This window comes from Mesoplodon mirus, assembly GCF_964341445.2.
Source record: "Mesoplodon mirus genome assembly, chromosome: 7".
Taxonomy (NCBI): domain Eukaryota; kingdom Metazoa; phylum Chordata; class Mammalia; order Artiodactyla; family Ziphiidae; genus Mesoplodon; species Mesoplodon mirus.
In genome coordinates this window covers 66,911,007-66,931,954 of record NC_138983.1, presented here as the reverse complement: position 1 = coordinate 66,931,954, position 20,948 = coordinate 66,911,007, and the positions used below count along the sequence as shown (strand labels likewise).

General features: G+C 47.7%; 1 protein-coding gene across 1 annotated transcript in view; it reads right to left on the bottom strand.

Annotated features, from left to right (window-relative positions):
• The window catches only part of SPON1 (spondin 1), a gene marked incomplete at its 3' end in the record, with an annotated part of 275,229 nt that overhangs the window by 13,877 nt on the left and 240,404 nt on the right, over positions 1–20,948 (bottom strand). The window contains exon 7 of the mRNA XM_082627909.1: positions 4,909–4,973. Coding sequence (XP_082484035.1) covers positions 4,909–4,973 — 65 coding nt within the window. The remainder of the gene's footprint in view (positions 1–4,908; positions 4,974–20,948) is intronic.

The window sequence follows — 20,948 nt, the reverse complement described above, 5'->3', positions numbered from 1 at the left end:
CCAGGTGATTCTAATGTGCCTCAAATTTGAGAATCACTGGTCTACTCATCTTCCAAGCCTCAGGTCATGAGTCACCTCATCCAGGAGCCTTTCTGATACCCTGCACTGAGACCAGTGTCTTTGGTTTGTATTTCCACACACTCTGTGTAGGTCTCTGAGCTGTACCCTTTGATTGTAATCTCTTCCTCACTGTTTGGTCTCCCCCACTAGACTAGGAGCCCTTTGAGGGCACAAACCTGTTTCACAGCCATATCCCAATACCGGGTTTCCAGTGGGCCAGCTGAACAAGTAGATGTATGATGACTTGAGCTCCACTACTCACTAGATCTTGGGCAAGTAACTCACTCATCCTCTTCCAGTCTCAGTTTCTTCATCTGACATTACCCACCTGCCGTGTTGCTGTGAGGCTCAGATGATATGTTAGGAGGCCTTTATATATTGCTAAAGTCCCACACTTACATAGTCTGCTATTTAGTTAGGTACAAATTGGGGGATTTCATTTCCTTTTCCCATGCATGCATTTTCTGGCATGTAGGTCATTGCTTTTAGCAGCTTCTTTAAAGACCTGGCTTCTACAACAATTGCAGTCTGGGGAGCTGCGGCATTGCTCACCTAGGGATTAACAGGACACCGTCTGGGGTCTGCCTTCAGTAACTGCCTGGCAGAGAGCACAGGCAAGTGGGCAGAGCGGGACTGCTTGGCTCTGGACCCCTCGGGAGTCCAGAAGTGCCTTGGAGGAAGGCTTCTCTTCCGTTGCCAGAGACCAACCACTACACCTGTTACCTTCCCATCTCCCTGAGCATATGGTTGTGGGTCAGGTAGTCTTTCATATCCTGTACCCCATGGATGAAGCTATTCATCATGACAAGCTAAGAGGACAAAACCAGTTCTGCTTGGGAATCCACAGCTGGAGAAACCAAACCAACCCCCATCCAACACACCACCCTGCTACTCTGCCCAGCTGAAGGATGTAACCAACTGAGAACCTCCTGTGTTTTACAAGGCTTATACAAATCATTCTCTGCTAATGCATTTTGGCCAAATCTGTAACCTGAATGAGGTATCCCCCAGACCTTGGTAAGTGTTTCAAGGGGTAGAAAATTTGGGGCAACCGATCCCTGCACAAAACGCCTGACCTTAGGTTGGGTGATATGGTAAATTTGGCTGTAAAAGCCTGGGAACGATTTTATAACATGTTCAGTTACGTCCTGCTCTTTTCTTGTACCCTTGACTGGAAAATTCATCCTCAGGCCCCCCAGCTTGTTTCCTGCCCTCACCTCAAATTGCTTAGGACCCCTGGGGTACATTCCCAGAGCATGTTGAACTCACTCTTTCCTTGGAGTTCCTTGTTTAATTTCCATCTTCCCTGTTAGTTTCCAAAAGAATAGGGACCATTTTCGTCTTGTTTACAGCTACATCCTGGTGCCTGGCTTAGAATTTGGCATGCGGTAGATTCTCCTCAAATATTTGTTGAAATAAATGAGTTAATCTAGGAAATGAATATGGAGCTCTTAACACTTCCTTGGGCCTTCAGACCTAATTTTAAAATTACCTCAAAGTATTTATTCTATAATAAAAATGCTATTTAAAATAATGAAATGGATAAGAATATATGTGAGTTTTCTTTAGGAAATGCTAAATATGACTGGAATTCTTTAATTTGTCCAAACCATAATAAAAATTCTTATTCATGCCTTTCTTATATGCCATGTCTTCCCATATAAAGTATTTTATTAATTTGATCTTATTTTTCTATCTGGGATTTAAATTTTTATCACTTTTCTGGCAAAGAGAATTGATCTGGCCATACCATATAACAATATACTATAATGTATGATAGTGAAAATGGTGTAATATCCAGGATAAGATAGAAATATAGATCAGTGGCACAGGCTGAAGATTCCAGAAACTTTAGATAAGGACTCATATAAAATTGAGGGGGAGAAGAAAGATCACACAACAAGTGGGGTTGGGCTAACTTAATTGTAGTTTAAAAAAATATGGTATTCACATCTAATATCACACACACACACACACACACACACACACACACATCCCACCAAACAGCAAAAACTCAGAGTTAAGTAAAAAACAACCAGATCATAGGAAAAAAAAGTCAAGTTTTTTGATCTGTTAGAGAAATGTTAATTTTCTCAGCTTTGAAACAATAAAAGCAATCACAAAAGTAAGTAATTGAATTATATACCAACTAAAAACATCTGCATAATGGAAACAACAGTGTTGAATTAGAGAGGAAAAATGACATGTTAGCAAAAATGTCTCCCTCTAGTTTGACTGACAAATGTTAATACCTATAGTATGTACAGAGTTAGTCCAAATCTGTAAAAAAAAAAAAAAAAAAAAAAAACCAACAACAACAAAGAAACACCACAATCCCAATAGGTAAAGGAAAGTTATGAACAGACAATTCATACCAGAAAAATGAAAACCAAATGAAGACACAGAGATATCTTGTGCCTTTTTACATTCAGAGAGGCAGCGTGATGTGGGAGAGAACAAAGGGGACTGGAAGAGACAGCTGGATTTGAGCCCTGGTTCAGTCACTTATTAGCTATGTGACAGCAGCTTTGACCTCGCCTCCCTTTACAATTACTAATCTGCAAAATGGGAGCATCCTCAGACCCACCCCAGGGCTTTTAGTGAGGAAATTGCTTATCATCATGACTGGCACCATAAAAGGACTTGGTAAATGTTGATTTCCTTCTCACTCCGCTTTTCTAAACAAAGCTTTCAAAAACACGACAAAAGAAAAGAGGCAATAAAGGATTTTTATGGTCCTTCTAGAGACTTACTATACCATTCTAAGTTACAGATCCATATCTGTGAGACTCAGGTCACTCATATGCTGAGTTCTGTCCCTCTTGTTCGTTTCAAATAATCCTCAATAGCTTTCAAGGTTGCAGAAACTCAATCTCGACACTAGGCGGTGCTAGAGCCATTCACTAGGCTGAAGTCCGTGTGGCTGGAGGAAGGTTTCAGAGAGGTCTCTGCATTGGACAACTCTGTTTATAACTTGGAGTCATCTAGGGCTCTGAGTCCATCTGGCCTGTTAGACCTCCGCGTTCTCTAGTCCAAGGCCAGTCTTCCTTTACAATCCTGGGGACATCAACGGACCTGGGCAGGTTCTACAGGAGACCGGGAGCACCCTGAAACTTCCAGCCCTGATTTCACAGAAAGATGCCTCTGGCCCCTGGGAACCATGGCTGGGATGATTAAGGTAGCACAGACCCTCCAGAGGCATGATTTCTGGAAAGGGTGACCATGTCTCTATTTCACCTGCCTCTCATCTGTCTCACAAACAGATCTGTCTAAACAAATGTTAATTAATCAGAATGGCTGGGAATAATTAAGGAGACTACAGTCCTTTAGAGGATTCATCATAAGGAAAGGAATAAAATTTATTCTTTAAAGTTCCAGTAATTCCTAACAGTCAGTCTTAACTGGAGGAACTGGGTGGTGGAAATTCAGCATTGATTTGCAGGAAACCTAGGCATTTTCTACTCAGGTGCCGGAAGAACTTGTGGAGGATGTGGCTTTTGCTCAGAATTTGTCTTTCCTGTCTCTACCTGTACTCTGGGCTTTTGGAGCCACAGCTTGATTTATTGAGCTAAACAAGTCAGCAGCTAATTTGTTCATTCATGGCTGTCCTTTGAGAAGTGGTCCTGGGGATAATGATGAAGATCATTGAAAAACAAGTCAGTTTCTCTGGGCAGGACCTCACAAAGTAGGTCACCCTGGCTTTCCACTGGCCTGAGGGAGGCTAGAATCCCATTAACCTCAATAGAGCAGGCTCACAAGGAGGGGCAGGGTTGTTTCTGCAAAACAAAACTTGGCTGCATGTAGGCTTCCTAATTTGACTTCCTAATGAGATTTGGAAGAGGAAAGGGGAGACGGGTATGGGAAAACCAAAGGAAAATTCCTTTCCCTTAACAAGCTGGTAGCACTGAGTGGAGAGGCTTTGGGAATTTGGGAAATCTGAGTGTTTGCCATGGATTAATTCTGTTCCACTGGGGTCTCAAGATATCTGAGGGATGGGTAAAGGGTGGGAAGGTGTCCCCAAATATTTTTTTTCAAATCTTCAGGAAAAAAAAGCTCCACTGATTCTTTCATCCTCTTGGAGCTACTGCCCAGTCTCTCTTCTTTCACATCAAATTTCGCAGAAGAGTTGTCTGTACTCACTGACTCCATAACCTCACTTTCTGTTCACATTTCACCCTGCTCCAGGCTGTTTACCCTCCCCCCATAACTCAGCAGAAAGGATTCCCAATAAGGTCACTGATGATCTTGATGTTGATAAATCCAACTGGCATTGTGCAACTCTGGTCTTCCTTGATCTCTCAGCTGCCCTGGACACAGCTGTCCTTCTTGAATGCTTTCTTCCCTTGGCTTCCCTGTTACCAAGCTTCCTTCCCCAACCTCCTTGCTACTCCTTTTTTGCTCCCTTTGCAGGCAACTCCTCCTCAGCATTAAATGTTGGAGCTCCTCGGGACTCAGTCCCAAGCCCTTGACTCTCATTCTCAAGCTGTCTCTCAACCATGTCCTTGGTGTTGTCTCCCATTCCTTGGTGACCCTCAATTTTGTATCTCAGTTTAGAATTCTCCCCCTGATTTTCAAAGCTTTATAGTTAACCGTGTCCCTAACACTTCCAGTGTCTGAGTGGGGTCCTCTGCGATGTTAAAGCCATGGGGGACACAGAGACCAAGCCTGCATTCCCCAAGGAGGTAGGGGCACTTGGTACTGCATGCATGAACAGTGCACCTCACCTGCTCAGCCACCTGAGAGGCAGTGCTGACTTTTACGACATAGCTGGCATGCGGCAGCCAGGAGGCGGGTGGCTCCACGTACAAGGCCAGGCTGGGGGCTGGACAGGGCCCTGTTGCTACTTACACGTTGAGAGGCTGCCAGGCTGGCCACTGAGCTTTGGCTTTGATGACAGTGAGGACCTCATCGCTCTGTAAAAAAGGACCACAGGTATTTAGTGAGGAGAGCTGGGCTCAGGGAGCAAGGGGGCTCTGACATAGTGACGTCCACCCCCATGCCCTTACCTGCTGCTGAGACTCCTCTACCTGCCCCCGGGTGAAGAGCCCTGGAGTCTTGGCAATCCCAGGAGGTGGGGCTGCGTCCAGGGTGCCTGGTGTGTGCTGGACACCGAGGGGCCCACTGAGCCACACTTAAGGGTTCCAGCGCAGACCCTTCTCCACAGGAGCCAGGCTCTAACTTGCCCTCCCCCTGGGATGGCCAGACCTCCACATCATGTCCAGCCTGGAGGGCAGGTCATGCTCTCTGTGTCCAGGCTTCCACTGGGGCCTGCTCCAGCCACACTGCAGCCACCATCTGACCCCAAGGGTTGTCACTCCCGAGGCCTCTCCTGCTGTCGAGACTCACATACTGGATCAGACTCCCTTGGACAAGGAGGGCAAGATGAAGCCTGGGGCCCACGCTCCTGGGCCACTCACGTAATCCTGCTCTAGTTTGCTTCGGACAGTGCGTAAGGCACCCTTAAAGCTTGGGGACCTAAAAGAATTTTTTGAGGAAGAATTTGATAATTAACATTTTAGAAGGAAAGCCTTAAGTCACCATCGTGGGGAAAAATCAGAATTTTGTTAATCCTGCTTAACTCTACTTTGAGATTTGTTTGGGTTTTTATTTTCAATTACACATTGGGGCTGAGGGCTACCATAGGCTTTTCAAGGCTTACGCTTCCACAGGTCCAAATTCAGTTTTGGCTGGGGTTTCCCCAGAGTGAATTCAGCTGGTCCTGGAGCTCCCCTTCCCCGGGCCAGGGCCCAGCAGTGCTCAGACACCACTGTCCACGCTGCCCAGAAAAGCCCAGGATGTTACCAGCAGGGGCAGCAAGAGCTTTGTTGCCGAATGAACAGGTTTCTGAGTTCCCGAAGGGCAGAGACTGGCTTGGATGGCCCACAGCTCTGCCCCAGTCCTTGGAGTTGTTCCTGGCAGCAGGTACCTGGCATGTATTTGGGATGAATCGATGAACTTCTCCTTAGTTGGTGGGCACCTTGCCCAGAAAATCCCATGCAAGGAGGAGGTCAGAGGTGCCTCCAGGCTCAGGCCGCAAGATTAGAAAAAGCCTCTGGTCTGGAGCACCTCATCTGCAGCCAGGGAATGGGTTGCTGGAGCAGGGTGGGGGAGCTTAGAGGGGACAGGAGCTTAGCCAGATCCTGCTCAGCTTGGGCACCTACTGATGGTCCTGGTGGGGCGAGGGCAGGAGTGAGGCCCACAGAGCACCCCGTCCCCCCAGAAGCTCGCAGCCTGCTCTGAGCTCAGGCTTCCTTGGGGGTTCCCCCTTTTGGTCAGAGGAAAGAATCTGCGGATGCACAGACACCCCCCCACTCACATGTCTGCAGGGAGAGCGTTTCCAAGTCCTAACAGAGCGCTTTACATTTCTCATGGGAGATTTTTTTAATTTATTGAGACTGTATCCCTGACTCACTCCTAATATGCATCTGCTGAGTGACTGAGAGAAGCTGCCTGACATGAAGTCACATGTAAGACTCGAGCTGGTCTCCTGTGATCTGGGTTTCCTGTACTTAGATCATACGTTCCATGTCCCACAACGAGTTCTTCATCTGCCCCTAGAACACTGCTCTTCCTCAGTGGACCCTGTTGGGCACATCCAGCAGCTGCCTGCATTCCTCCATCTCTTACCCCTCACAGCCGTCGGGCCCCAAGATCCACTGCATTCACAGCATTACTATCTCGAGTCCTTCCACGGTCTCCTCACCAGTTGCCCCGGCTCTAGTATCTTCTTGCTTTTCCCCAGTCCACCCTTGACATTGCTGCAAATCTGACCATATCCATTGCCTGCCTAAACCCTGCAACAGCTCCCCACAACTTCCAGGGTGATTTCTTAATCCCTGAGTTTTGCCTCCGTGGCCCGCATCAGCTAGCTTTTTTCTTTGATTTTTAATTTCAGAATAATACATGCTTTTTGTGGAAAAATTTAGCATCACAGAAGCACACAATGTAAATGTTGAGCATTCTACTTTAGCATGCACCCTGGCTTCTGCCACCTCCTTCTCCAGAGTGTTACAGTTCAGTACATATCATTCCAGACCTTTCACTATACTTAGGTATTATGTGTGTGTGTGCACGTACATTATATACAGCTTTTCCCACAAAAATTGCATCATATTGAATATCTTATTCTGCACCACGATTTTTACATTTTCCCCTTACTATCATATCATGGGAAACTTTCCATGTCAGTACCTATGGCAATATAACTCCTCTTTTCTTGATTTAAAGTGTTAGAGATCTTCAAATTAGGGTAAGCCAGGTCAAGACTTACAAAAAAAGAAATCCAAGTATGAGATCCAAGGAATGAGGTACCGTCTGAAGACAGTCCTTTTGCCCTTGAAGAAATACTTTACTAAAAAATAAAATCAATGTGGGTGGAGTTAAGGGGGCCACCAAGTTAGCTGGCCCTGCAGATGCACCTTGTATTACAATTAAATCTTGGTTTTCAAGTCCCAACTAATGACACTGATTTTGCTTTTGCAGGATATAACTCAACAGAAATTTTTGGGGCCCTCCACTAGTGTTTATGGTGCTGACATTCCATCTGTATTTTTTAGAGCCATGGAGGCTCCAAGGATGGTGGTTCCACGTCTGCAGGCACTAGAACAGCTTCTTCCTGTAAACTGTTTCATCTCATGGTTACGCACCATCTGCATGATCAACAGTTCCATGTTGTGATCTTTTATGTTAGCCAATGAAATAAGAACACAGGAACATTCTGGAAAATATATTTTAAAAACTAAATATTTTTCTTGAAGCATCAAAATTCTCTAGTAGAACCAAAGCTCTATAGGATTGGAGAGGGTCTGGCTTGTTCATGGCCATATCCAAGTGCTGTGGATACTCAGTAAATTGGTGAAAAAGCAAAGCCACACCATTTTTTGATGTATGTGTAGAATTCCATAGCATGCATGTTCTCTTATTTAACTGGCATTATTGGTGGATATTTAATTGTTTATATAAATGATGCTATAATGAACACTTGTGTACATATTTCTTTGTTTACAAGTTCCTGTGTCATAGACTTCCAGGAATGATCAAACGATGAAGCAAATTGACAATTTTGGTAGTGCCTACCAAATTGTCCTCCAAATGTCTGTACCAATTGATACTTCAGCAAGAATGTGTATGTGCCAATGTCTTTACAACTTTGGGCACACTGGACACTATCAATCTTTTTCATCTTTACTAATCCAGCAGGCAGGAAAGTAGCATGGATAAGAGCATAAGCCCTAGAGTCATACCTGATTTCAAATCCTGACTGCACCGTGACTAGCTCTGTGTCCTTTGGCAAGTCTCTGACTTCCCCTAGCTTTCTCATCTCTGAAATAGGGTTAAAAAGTATGGGCTTCCCTGGTGGTGCAGTGGTTGAGAATCTGCCTGCCAATGCAGGCGACAAGGGTTCGAGCCCTGGTCTGGGAGGATCCCACATGCCGTGGAGCAACTAGGCCTGTGAGCCACAATTACTGAGCCTGTGCGTCTGGAGCCTGTGCTCCGCAACAAGAGAGGCTGCGATAGTGAGAGGCCCGTGCACTGCAATGAAGAGTGGCCCCCGCTTGCCACAACTAGAGAAAGCCCTCGCACAGAAACAAAGACCCAACACAGCCATAAACTTAAAAAAACAAAAACAAAAAACAAAAAAAAACAGTATATCTACCGGGCTTCCCTGGTGGCGCAGTGGTTGAGAGTCCCCCTGCCGATGCAGGGGACGCGGGTTCGTGCCCCGGTCCCACGTGCCGCGGAGCAGCTGGGCCCGTGAGCCATGGCCGCTGGGCCTGCGTGTCCGGAGCCTGTGCTCCGCAACGGGAGAGGCCACAGCAGTGAGAGGCCCGCGTACGGCAAAAAAAAACCCCAACCAACCAACCAACCAACAAACAAAAAGTATATCTACCACATGGTGTTATAAGGGGGACAAAATGACATAATTCAAGTAACGTGCTAATAACCGTGCCTGTATTAGCATCAATACTAGCTACTACTCTTATTCTTATTCACATTCAGGCCAAGATGGTATTAGAACTGATTTGTACTGCCTAAGTACAGAGAATGGAGCACACAGTAGCATCAACAAAGCCACAAGGCCTCAGGAGAATGTCCCCTTATTTAAAGGTTAATGTAGCTGGGTGAGCCTTGGATGGGGGCACTGGGGCTCCAGGTACTTTACATTCTGAAGACTGAAGAATTTAAATTCAGAGTAAGCAACCCAAACTTCAGACTTAAATGAAAAACTGTTTTAACAAGTCTCTAAAGCCCAGAAAGGATCTTTCAAGATCCTTAAAGCCCTTATCCATCTCCCATAGGACTGTTTTCAAAGTATTTCAGGGCACTCAGTTCACGCCTCGTTTGCATGACGTTAGCACTTTCCCAGAGATATGCCAATTAAAATTAAAAACCTCCAAGAAACTACAGGGTACTCATGTCCATCTTCCCGGGGATGAGTTCTTCCATTTTGCTTTTGGTAAACATATTGTGAAGATGTTACAACTGTACTCAGGCTTCCTCAGGTACCAAATGAAAATTGCACGGCCTACTAAATCAGGCCATGGGCTGAGGTCAGATCCAGAGGAAGGAGGATTCCTGTGGAGTGGAAACAAGTCTGGGACAGGTCAGGGGCAGGTCACGGCTATCAGGAGATGTCACGTCTGAGCAGAGCAGAGGGACAGAATGTGAGTCTGGGGGGCCGGGTGAGGGCTGGTGTCTGAACATCCTTACCCCACACGGACCCTCCCATGCCCCCCAGAGCCAGCTCCCAAGGCGGGAGAGCTCCGGCAGCTCAGCCGTGCTCACGGCAACAGGCGAGTCTGTCCCCTCCTCCCTGCCTTGCTTCTCGCCTCTTCTCTGTTCCTGCACCTTCCTGCCTCTTGAGCTTTTGCCTTTGTCTCCCAGTCCTGAACCACAACCTGTTTCTTCATCCGAAGGCCCGTTTTGCTCCGCGTGGCACTGAAGCTAAGCTTCCTCACCATAGCACGTCCTGCCCCAGACCAGCAGTCTGGGAGTCAGCCCAGCCAACTTGCCTCCTGCCCCCCAAGGAGAGAAATGAGATGCAATCCATGAGGGGAAGGAATCAAAACAAGTAGAAACAACAACAGCAACAATCTACTGTTTTCATGTGCTAGGCACCTTGCTAATTACCTTATATACAGTATCTTATTAAATCCTTACGACACGTTTGAAAGGTCGGTATATACTTTTTAATCCTCAGCAATACATTTCTTTGGCAAAATTAGTTACACCGTTAGTCAATGGCATGTCTAGAGTTTAAACCTCAGTCTGGAGACCACATTTGTCAGCCTGTGAACCCAGGTGGAAGGGGCTGGGAGGGTAAGCCGTGGGGCAGGAGGGCGGGGTCTCCTGAAAGGTTGGGCCCCACCCCTCCCCCACCCGTGCTTCTGCTGTCCTTCAGGGCATGTCCTAGGCTACCCTGAGTTCTGAATATTACAGCCATGCCGGGGGGATTATCATACAGTGTTCACAATACTGATAATGGTAATGCTGTCCTGAGAACTGGTTTTGATAAAGAGCGGGGAGCACAGGGTCCTTGAATTGGAGAGAAAATGCTGCTACTAAAGACAAGGAAAGCCGATGACACTAAATGCAGGGGCAGTGATCCACGTGTGTGCACACAGAGACCCCCCCCACCCCACCCCACCGTGCATTTCCCCATTTATCAGCTTGCTTCTCAGGAAAACCTTGGGAATAGCTGCCATTTCATTTTGCAGATGAGGAAACTGAGGGTCAAAGAGGTCAAGTGACTTGTGAAGACTGCCCAGTAACCACAGTTCCAATACAGACGTGTCTGACCCCAAAGCTCATGCTCTTTCCACTTTCCCTGACGATTCTTCTTCTCCATCTCCCTCTTGTCCCTCCCCTATTTTGCTTGTTTTTCAGCAAGACCATGGCTGCCCCTGGCTGACAGTTTTCTCCAAGGAGCCCTTGCTTTGAGGCACAGGGACACCCGATTCCCTCTGGAAAGGCAGCACCTGTCATCCTGTGTAAAGACCCCAGTGAGCAGTGTTTGGTTCCATTATTGGCTCCTACCGTTTCCCAGAATTCCCACTGACCACCCATAAAAAATATCAGTCCTGATGGCTCCCACCTCTGAAGGGGACTTTTTCATCCCTCGGTGAGTGTCCTGGTGATGAGCAGCAGGAAATGAGACACTTTATGAGGCGATAATGGAGCTTTAAGCATCTTTAACATCAATTGTGCCCAGGATGGCTCCCCTCATTTCAACAGCCTCTGGGTTTATCGGGTCATAAACAGCTCACGTTTGGTGGTGCTCCACAGTTTGCCCGTGGTCTCATGTGGGCTGCACTGTAGCCCTCTGAGGCAGGCAGGCAAATGGTCTTCCTTTCCCAGATGTAGTAACTGAGCCTCACCTCTCTCTGCTGCTAGTGGTCAGTGCCCAGCTCTTAGCTTCCAGACCATTTAATGCAGCTGGTCCCTCCCTCTGCCTTGAAACACTGTCCGCCTGGCTCTGGCACGTGCTGCCTCTTAATTTTCTCCTCACCTCATTCCTCTTCAGTCTCCTTTGCTGACCCTCTTCATCCTCCTCCAAACGCTGGAGTGCCCCTGTATTCAAGCCCTTGGCGCTCTTCTCTTTTCTACTCACACTGCCTTGGCGATTTCCTCTTGTCCCATGCCTTAAAATACAAGCTGTGGATACACCGATGACTCCTAAGTTGTCATCTTCCCCTCAACCCCGCCTCTGAACTCCAGCCTGTATGTTAACTGTCTTGACACTTTCTCATCTGGATGTTGAATTGGTATCTCAAGCTCAGCGTGTCTGAAACCAAACTCCTGATCGTCTCCTCCCCAAACCTGGCCTCTCTCATTCTTCCCATTCCGTTAAATGGCAATGCTGTCCTTCTAGTTTCTCATCCTTGAGGCTTCTCTCTCGCGTACTCCACCTCTGATCCTCCAGCACATCTATCAACTCCACTTCTAAAATGTATTTATGAGCCAACCACTGTCTGTCACCATCATTAGAGCAGGGCCTGAACTGTATCCTCCCTGTGTCTTCAGCGCCATCTTGGTCCAAGCCACCATCATCATTTGCCTGGATTATTGCAGCTGCTTCCTGGCCGGTCTCTCTGCCTCTTCCCTCGCCCTCCTCCAGGCTCCTCCTCACATAGCAGCCACATCATGCCATCCCTCTGGTCAAAATCCTCTAATGGCATCACACCGCACAGCCAATGGGGACCTTGCCATGGCCCCCTTGGCCCTTCATGATCTGCTCTGCCCCCTGTTACCTCACTAGCTTCATCCCTAACTTCTCTCCCCCTTGCTCACTTTGCTCCCCCAGCCGCCCTGGATGTCTTCTCCTCAGACATGCCAGGCACACTTAGCACTTGCTGCCCCCTGAGCCTGGGGTGCTGTCCTCCCAGACACTAGAGCATGCATTCCTCTGTCTCCTCCAGGTCTTTGCTCAAATGTCACCTGCTCAGTGAGGCCTCTGCTGACCACACTGTGCAAAAGAGCAATTCCCTGCCCCTTCCTCGACCTGGCACACCCCCACTACTTTATCTGGTTATTTTCTCCGCGTAACATTTGTCCCCATCCGATATACTATGTATTTTGCTTTCTTTTTATCATTGATCTCCCCCTGCTAGAATAGGCATTGCACGCGGGCAAAGGCTCTTGTCTGTTTTGCTCACTCACCGCTGTACTATCAGTGTTTAGAGCGTGCTTGATCAATCTTTGCTGTTTGAATGACAGGCTGTGCTGAGGAAGAGGCTGGCGTCCTTCTGAGCCCCAGGCCACCAGGACTCCACAGCACAGGATGGAGCCAGAGCTGGGTAAAGTGACACTGATGGACCTGCGCCCTGAGCTGGCGCGCACTGGAAGAGCCAGTGGAGAGTGCCAGCCAGAGAACTCTGCTAGACCTGCCTGATAGTAGAGGGAAGGGGAAGGGACAGGACGCGCTGGCCACCTTAGGAACCATGGTGAGGCTCACAGGCTCTGAGTCTGCCTCAGATGGACACCCCAGTGACCTGGGCTGGCTGTTTATAAGTGCCTACACCCCACCTTGCTCCTAGGAAGCAGCTGCCATCCCAAGTGGCTGTCTGATCAGCTATTTCAAAGCCAGAGAACGTATCTGAAGCCCATTAACAGATCCGCAAGAAGATGATGTGGTTTCACAGAAGCATTTCAAATTCAATTTTTTTTAATTTCTTTTCAAACACAGCCTGTAATTCTGATGGGAAAATTGCATAATGCCCGTAGATAATAATTTTCCCGTGAGATGGTTTTGTGAAAGCAGCCTGACATTTCTGAAGCTGGAGAGGAAGGGCGCGTCAGAGCCGCCTGGGCCTGCCCTGCTGGCCCTGCACCCACATTTTCTCTGGCAGGTGGAGAGCTCTGAGACGGGCATCATGCCATGACCCCACAGAGACGGCCAGCCTTCTGTGTGCCTCTGTTACCACAGGCATCGGTTTAGCTCGTTCTTTGGTGACCAGCGTGCCAATCCTGGGCTTAACCTCATTTTCTGACTTTCATCGTATCCTTCAGAATGCTTATGGAAGTCTGCCTCTCCTCGGAGTCACACAGGGAGCTGAAGGGGTGGATGGGGCACGTCTGTGCCTCCCAGCCCAGCCTCTCATGCCCCGATCTTCCCACGCTCCCCTCCCCACCTTCTGCCCTATCTCCAGCAAAGACGTCAGTGCTGAGGTCAGAGCAGAGAAGTAAAAGAGGGGCCAGGCCAGGCGAGATTCTGACATCACACAGGAGAGAGCACGCTAAGCCAGGCTGTCTGCTTCCCAACAGGCTAGAGCTGCAAGGAAGCCCAGCTGGAGCCAGGGAGGGAGGAGGAGCCAGGCCAGGTCTCGCTGAAGGTGCCTGCAAGGAAACCTGTAGGGGGAGCACTCCTAACCCTGCCCCTTGGGAGCATCTCTGGGGATCTTTTTTTTTTTTTTTAACTTATTTTATTTATTTATTTATTTTTGGCTGCGTTGGCTCTTCATTGTTGCATGAGGGCTTTCTCTAGTTGCAGTGAACGGGGCTGCTCTTCCTTGTGGTGGGTGGGCTTCTCATTGCGGTGGCTTCTCTTGTTGCGGAGCACAGGCTCTAGGCACGTGGGCTTCATTAGTTGTGGCATGCGGGCTCAGTAGTTGTGGCACACGGGCTCCAGAGCGCAGGCTCAGTAGTTGTGGTGCCCGGGCTTTGTTGCTCCGCGGCATGTGGGATCTTCCCAGACCAGGGCTCAAACCCGTGTACCCTGCATTGGCAGGCAGATTCTTAACCACTGCGCCACCAGGGAAGCCCATCTCTGGGGGTCTTAAAGGCACAGCATTCGACACCCCTTACCCCTCTTCCCTGTCTCCTCCTCCCCACCTTCCTCTGAGGGCAGCTCCCATCCAGTCCTGGAAGCCATTGTTAGGGCAGGGGCTGGACTGTGTCCCCCCTGTCTCGCCAGCACTGGCCTGGTCTGGGGAGGTATACAGGGAATGATTAAGGAATGAATAATGGGTTAGTTAATTAAAGAATTAATTCATGACAAGCTGGAGGAAGCCTCTGGCCTTCACTGCCCTCCCAGGGAGTCTTAGGGGAACTCTTGCGAGTGCTACGGGACTCAGATGCTGCTGAAGCACTTGTGAGTAGCAGTGTGAGGACCTGATTTACGTGTTTAGAGGGTTCTGCTGACTGCAGTGGGGGAATAAAGTGCAGGAGGGCAGGGGGAAGCGGGAGACCAGACACTGGACCACGAGAGAGCAATGGAGCGGGTGGGAAGATGTCGGACGCAAGACATTATTTTAAAGGGAGAAGCAACAGGATCTTCTGATGGATTGAATGTGGGGTGTAAAACAAAGAGGGGTCAAGGATGACTCTGAGGGGAGGTGTCATATAGGCAGTTGGATAGATGAGACTGGAGTTCAAGGGAGAAGTCCAGGCAGGAGATAAATTTGAAAGTGATTGGTGTATAGGTGCTAGTTAAAGCCACAAGGCGGAGTACCTGGGCAGTGAGTGGAGACAGACGAGAGGGTGGGGGAGAGGGAACAGCCAGAAAGACAGGAGGACACTAGGACCTGCCCCAGGACCTCTTCAGAGCCCTTGTGCTGCCCCACTGTCCCCTGCCGCGCCCCCCTCCATCCACATGGTCCCCTGCTGTCCCCATTGTCCCTGTCTGTTCTCACTGTCCCCCCTCACTGCCTGTACAGCCCCCGACTGCTGCCAGCCCTGCTACTTGCTCACTGCTGCCAGCACTGCCCTGCTGGTCACTGTTGAAAATTCAACTGAAGCTGGGTTAGGAAAGACAAGAAAGCAAGGTGGTTGAGCCCCCAAGCCCAGACAGCTATTTTTGAGGAGTCGGCTAGGAAGGGGAGTCGAGAAAAATAGCAGCAGCAGGAAGGACGTGCGAGTGTTTCTTAGAAGATGAGCGACATTAGGGCAAGTTTGTTTGGAGAAAGGTATAAACCAATAAAGAAGGAGAAATTGCTGTTGCAGGAGACAGAGGAGGTGCACTTACAGGACTGAGGTCCTTGAAAAGATGGGAAGAGGTAAGATCCAGACCCACGATGGAGGGAGGGCAAGAGGACGGAAGAGGAAGGCAGAGGACAGTAGCTACTGATGCTCAACTACAGGCATTGCTGGGCCCATGTGAGGATTCATTCATCCAGCAAATAACAACTGAGCCCCTACTCTGTGCCAGGCTTGGCTCTGGGCGCTGGAGATAGAGCCCTGAACAAAAGAGACACCAATCAATCCCTGTCCTCATGGAGCTCTCCTCTTAGAGCAGGAGGCAGACCAAAACAAAGGAACGGTGACGGGTGTGCAAGACTTGAGTGGGTCTCTGGGGAAAATAATGCAGGGGGGGGTGTGGGGGGGCGGTGAGAGGGGGGCCAGAGTCGGATGGGGAGGGATGTGGCAATTTCCAATAGAAGTAAAAGTGCTAGTGCATATGTAAAGGACCAGGAAAGAATTCTAATAAGATGAAAATATACCTTACATACTAAAGTAAGGTCTTCAAAATTTAAAAAATAACGTAACCATATTATAGGAAGTTAGAGAGAGAGAAAGAGAAACAGAGAGACAAGCAAGAAAGAAATACCCATAATCCCACCATCCTAACCCAGCAGCTATCATCAATTAGTATGTTTATTTCTATATTTGTGTGTCTTCATCACATAGTTGAGATCATAGCTTACACAGACACACACACGCACACATTTTCTTTATCCCTGCCATTTCCTTGTAACAAGGGAGCTAGACTATTATACAGACAGATTATTAAACAAACCATTCTGTACCTTGCTTTCTAATTTAGTATGTTTTAGAGATAATCTCATTACTGATACAGCTCTTTTAATGATGAACCCAAAGACCACATAGCAATATAAAAGTACACATGTATATGTAAGGTCGGATCTTAACAAACGGCATCGCGAAACAGAGGAAAGCTTCAAGTGAGCTTTATTGGGGGCGCTCCCGGGCGAGGTTCACTGGTCCAAGAGAAAGGGGCCAGAGAAGTCGCACCCGGGCGAGGGTTGGGCAAGATTTTATAGGGGAAGAAGGGAAAGGGGTGTGGTGAATCTGGGAGGGCGCAGGGTATTCCTTATTTGGCGGTCTCTTCGGGTATCGTGGCAATATCTGGTGCCGGTTACATCAGTCTTGGGACCGCTAGTCCCGCCCCTCGAAAGGCGGGAAGGCTGGGCCGGGTGGAAGGTCCCCAGGTCAGTTCCTGGAACTGGGTGGTCCCGAGAGTCTCCAGGTCAGTTTCTGGAACTGGGTGGTCCGGAGAGTTTCGGTCTGATACAACCTGTGAATCTGACTGCATTCCCCTGCCTCGGGCCAGTTGGCCTTACAGTATATACTTTTGTATCTTTATTTTTTACATTCCTATATAATCTTTTGGGCTCCTCATCTATTTGTATAATAATCTAGCTATCACGTTACAAAGAAATGATAGAGATAAAGAAAATGTGTGTGCGTGTGCATGTGCGCTTTTATTTCTATTTGCCTAAAGTATCTCTGGAAGGAACATAAGAACTTCACAAAGATGGGGTGCCTCGGGGGAGAGGCACTGGGCAACCAGGGAGCAAAGAAAACAAGACTTTTCACTGTATAACTGCATTGCTTTTGAATTTTGAGCCACGCAAATATATTGCCATTACAAAAAAAATGGGAAGAAAAAGCCACTCCAAGGCTGTTCCCCATGGTTTTCTCATCTGGAGAAACATCCATGAAGGCTTTGGAGGAAGTGTTTGTGAGGCCTGCACTGTGGGCGAAGGGCAGAGCAAACATCTAGAGGAAATGGGCTGGGAGCCAGAGCGGCGGCTGAAAAGGTGGGGAGAAGGGACACAAGCCCCAGCGCAGGGGCAGAACTGATAAGACACCTGATGGATTCTTCACTTGACCATTTTAAAGCCTGTTAGGCTTTGTTAGGTTTTATTTTCTTTGAAATAAAAGCCATTTCAAACGGGAATAAAGACACAGACCTACTTGAGAATGGACTTGAGGATATGGGGAGGGGGAAGGGTAAGGTGTGACAAAGCGAGAGAGAGGCATGGACATATATACACTACCAAACGTAAGGTAGATAGATAGTGGGAAGCAGCCGCAGAGCACAGGGAGATCAGCTCGGTGCTTTATGACCGCCTGGAGGGGTGGGATGGGGAGGGTGGGAGGGAGGGAGATGCATGAGGGAAGGGATGTGGGAACAGATGTATATGTATGACTGATTCACTTTGTTATAAAGCAGAAACTAAAAAAAAAGAAAAGAAAAGAAAAGAAACCAGAACTCCTCTGCGCACCAACATCTCCCTCTCCTTCTCTCTTTCCCCCAAAGAAGCTTCTGACCCAGGTATTCTACTGTCAGCCTGTTTTGCTGGGTCCTTATATATAATAACATTTCGCTTCATCATCTCCCTCCATCCACTGATTTCCATAAAAAGCTTTCAAATTATTAAGTAATGAGGCTCTAAATGACCTGGACGAGGGAGAAGTAAGCGTGCCTCAAGGTGCTCAGCACGTTAGCATCAAATAAGGTTCCAGAAGTGCTGCTTTCTTAAATGGTGCCATTTAAATGCAAAGGAACAGCTCGATAAACTGTAAAAGCTTAACTCTTTTCACTCCTGAGACTCCCAAATACCCACGGAGGTTTGGGGAGAGACTGGGAAGGGAAAAGGAGAAACTGTGTGTCCAGATGACCCTGAAGAGGTGTCCCTACCAGGAAGTTAAGGTCACACACACACACAGGCTAGTCTCTTGCCAGGCTTCCCCTGGTAACAGAAGGTTCCCTGACTGTGAAACTCCCCTTCTAGTTATTGTGGCATCACGGAGCCGGGGTTAAAGAGTGGTGTGGTGGAATAAGGCAGACCCAAGTTCAAATCTTGGCTCTGTCATTTATGTGCTGTGTAAGTTTGGGGAAGTCACTCATCCTTTCTGAGCAGATTCCTCAGTGTGTAAAACATGTATTTATGGAGCTTCTTCTAAGGTCAGAGACTGTGCTGGGCAAAGGGCATAGGGCAGTGGACAAGGTGACATGGTCTCTGCTCTTGTGCGGTATGTCCACTAGTGGGTGTGGAGGATGACAGGAGTGGACCCATTTAAAATACAGCCATTCCAGGGAATTCCCTGGCGGTCCAGTGCCTGAGCTTCCACTGCAGGAGGCGTGGGTTTGATCACTGGTCAGGGAACTAAGATCCCGCAAGCGGTGCCGTGCGGCCAAAAAATTAAAAAAAAAAAAAAATACAGCCATTTCAGAGGAGCTGTCCTGCACGTCTTATGTCTCAACCTCTGAACTGGACCAAACCGCCCTGCCTACATTCCAAGAAGTCAGCAAGAAGGAGACTCTCCTGTTGAAAGGCCTCGTTCATTTTTACCTAGTGACCACTTCACCTGAACTAGGAATCTAGCTTTGTCAGCACCAATGAACTCTTCTTAAAAATAACTTACCTCCTCTTCTTTTTTCCAGTAAAAACCCTGATTCTCTCTCATGTAACCAGGACACAATTTGGGTTTCTACCTGAACCTGTGTACCCCAAATTACAATTCTTTCATCCTAAATAAATGCTCTGCCTCTGGAACCGGTTTCTTGTTTTTGAGGTTGACACTGGGCACGGGGCATAGGGCAGCAGACCCAGCAACACAGTCCCTGCTCTTGTGGGGCGCGTCCTCTAGTGGGTTAATAATAACACGTGAGAAATGAATGAGATAAATGTAAGTAAAGGGCCAGGTGAATGGAAAGGAAAAGGGAAGCTGTGATTACTTAGTTATATTCCAATGTCCCCACCCCCCTTCTTTCAGTGTAATCTCCCACTTCTGCCTGACCTACCTTTCAGCCTAATCTCCTAGTTCCCTGCCATGCTCAGGGGCTTCTCAAGACTTGCGAGTCCCTTTGCCTGGAATGTCCTTATCCCAGCCCCCTGAAGTAACTCCTCCTTGAAAAAGCCTTCCTTTCTTTTTTGAATAGAAATGTATATATTTAAAGTGTACAATATGACGTTTGTACATAGTAAAACAAGATATACATAGTAAAACGATCACTACCATTAAGCTAATTAACATATCAATCTCCTCACATAGATGTCTTTCTTCTTTGTCATGAAAGCACCTGGAATCTACTTCTCTTAGCAAATTTCCATTATACAAAACAGTACTGTTAACAACAGTCATCCTGTGGTACGTTAGACCTCTAGATTTATTCATGCTACACATTTATACATCCAACTGCAACTCTGTGCCCTTGGTCCAACATCTCCCCATTTCCCCACCTCCCTGCCTCTGGTAATGCCTTCTTGATGGCCCAAGGTTCTCAGATTATCCTTTTTCATGACTTCAATCATGTTGCATGATTTGGCCGCCTGGCTTGTAGGATCTTAATTCTCTGACCAGAGATCGAACCCGTGCCCTCTGCAGTGGAAGCGTGGAGTCTTAACCACTGGACCACGAGGGAAGTTCCCATGTTGCATGATTATCTGCTCACTTCATTTGTTCACTTATGTGTCTTTCCCTCCAGAAGGTGTCTAGTAAAGCACCCATCTTATAGTAGATGCTTGATGAAATATACTGAATGAATGTTCAGTAAATCAAAGCGTTTATTCCCAAATGTTACGTGTGAATTATGAGAAGATCTGGAAATTATTACTGCCCCCCTAAAGAAGCATTCATAGAACTTTGTGATTTTCACGCCATGGACATATTACAGGTTTACATAGTAATTCGCAGCAGAGGTAACTGGATGCCTCCTGATGTTCTTCTCTCTCAGAGTGAGGTCTGAGGAGCCCTAGGGTCTGTGAAGACATTGTTAGGGTCTCTTAGTTCTCTATGGGATTGTAAACATTTTATATTTTTATAACAATTTAAAAAATCAATTTAAGCATATTATAGATGACCTTGAAGATCTTATAATCAAGCACCGCCAGGCAATTTCAGTGGCCCGGATGCATTTGTGTTTACATCCTATTGCTGCTCTCTACAAGTTTACTGTGCGCTAGTGTGGTGGACTGTCTTTCTCTGCCCAGATCCCTCTTCAGCTGCTGAAAAAGATGCTAAAAGTTGGCCCTTAGCTTTCAGTTCTTTTGGGGGGATTGTGTTGCCTGGATAAAACCACCGCATGTGATGTTGGCAGATGCCTTCTTTGGGCCTGCAACCAGCTCAACTTCTCCCTCTGTCTGTTTCTCCTTCCTCCTGCTTCCTTCCACAGGAGTGGCTCCTGAGAGCATTCCCCAATTACTTTGGCTAATCCTGACTCAGTCTACTGCCCAGAGACCCCAGCTGCTGTAGTTAGTGGATAGAAAGAGAGGCAGAGTTAACAGATCAATGACGTTCTCACCAGGTAAAGCCCAAATGCTATGTGTGATGTCGGTGGATGGGAGAACAGTGGGAGAAGTGAGTGAGGCCAAAGGACCATGGTGCATGGCCTCACCAAACCCTGAAGGATCACGGCAGGG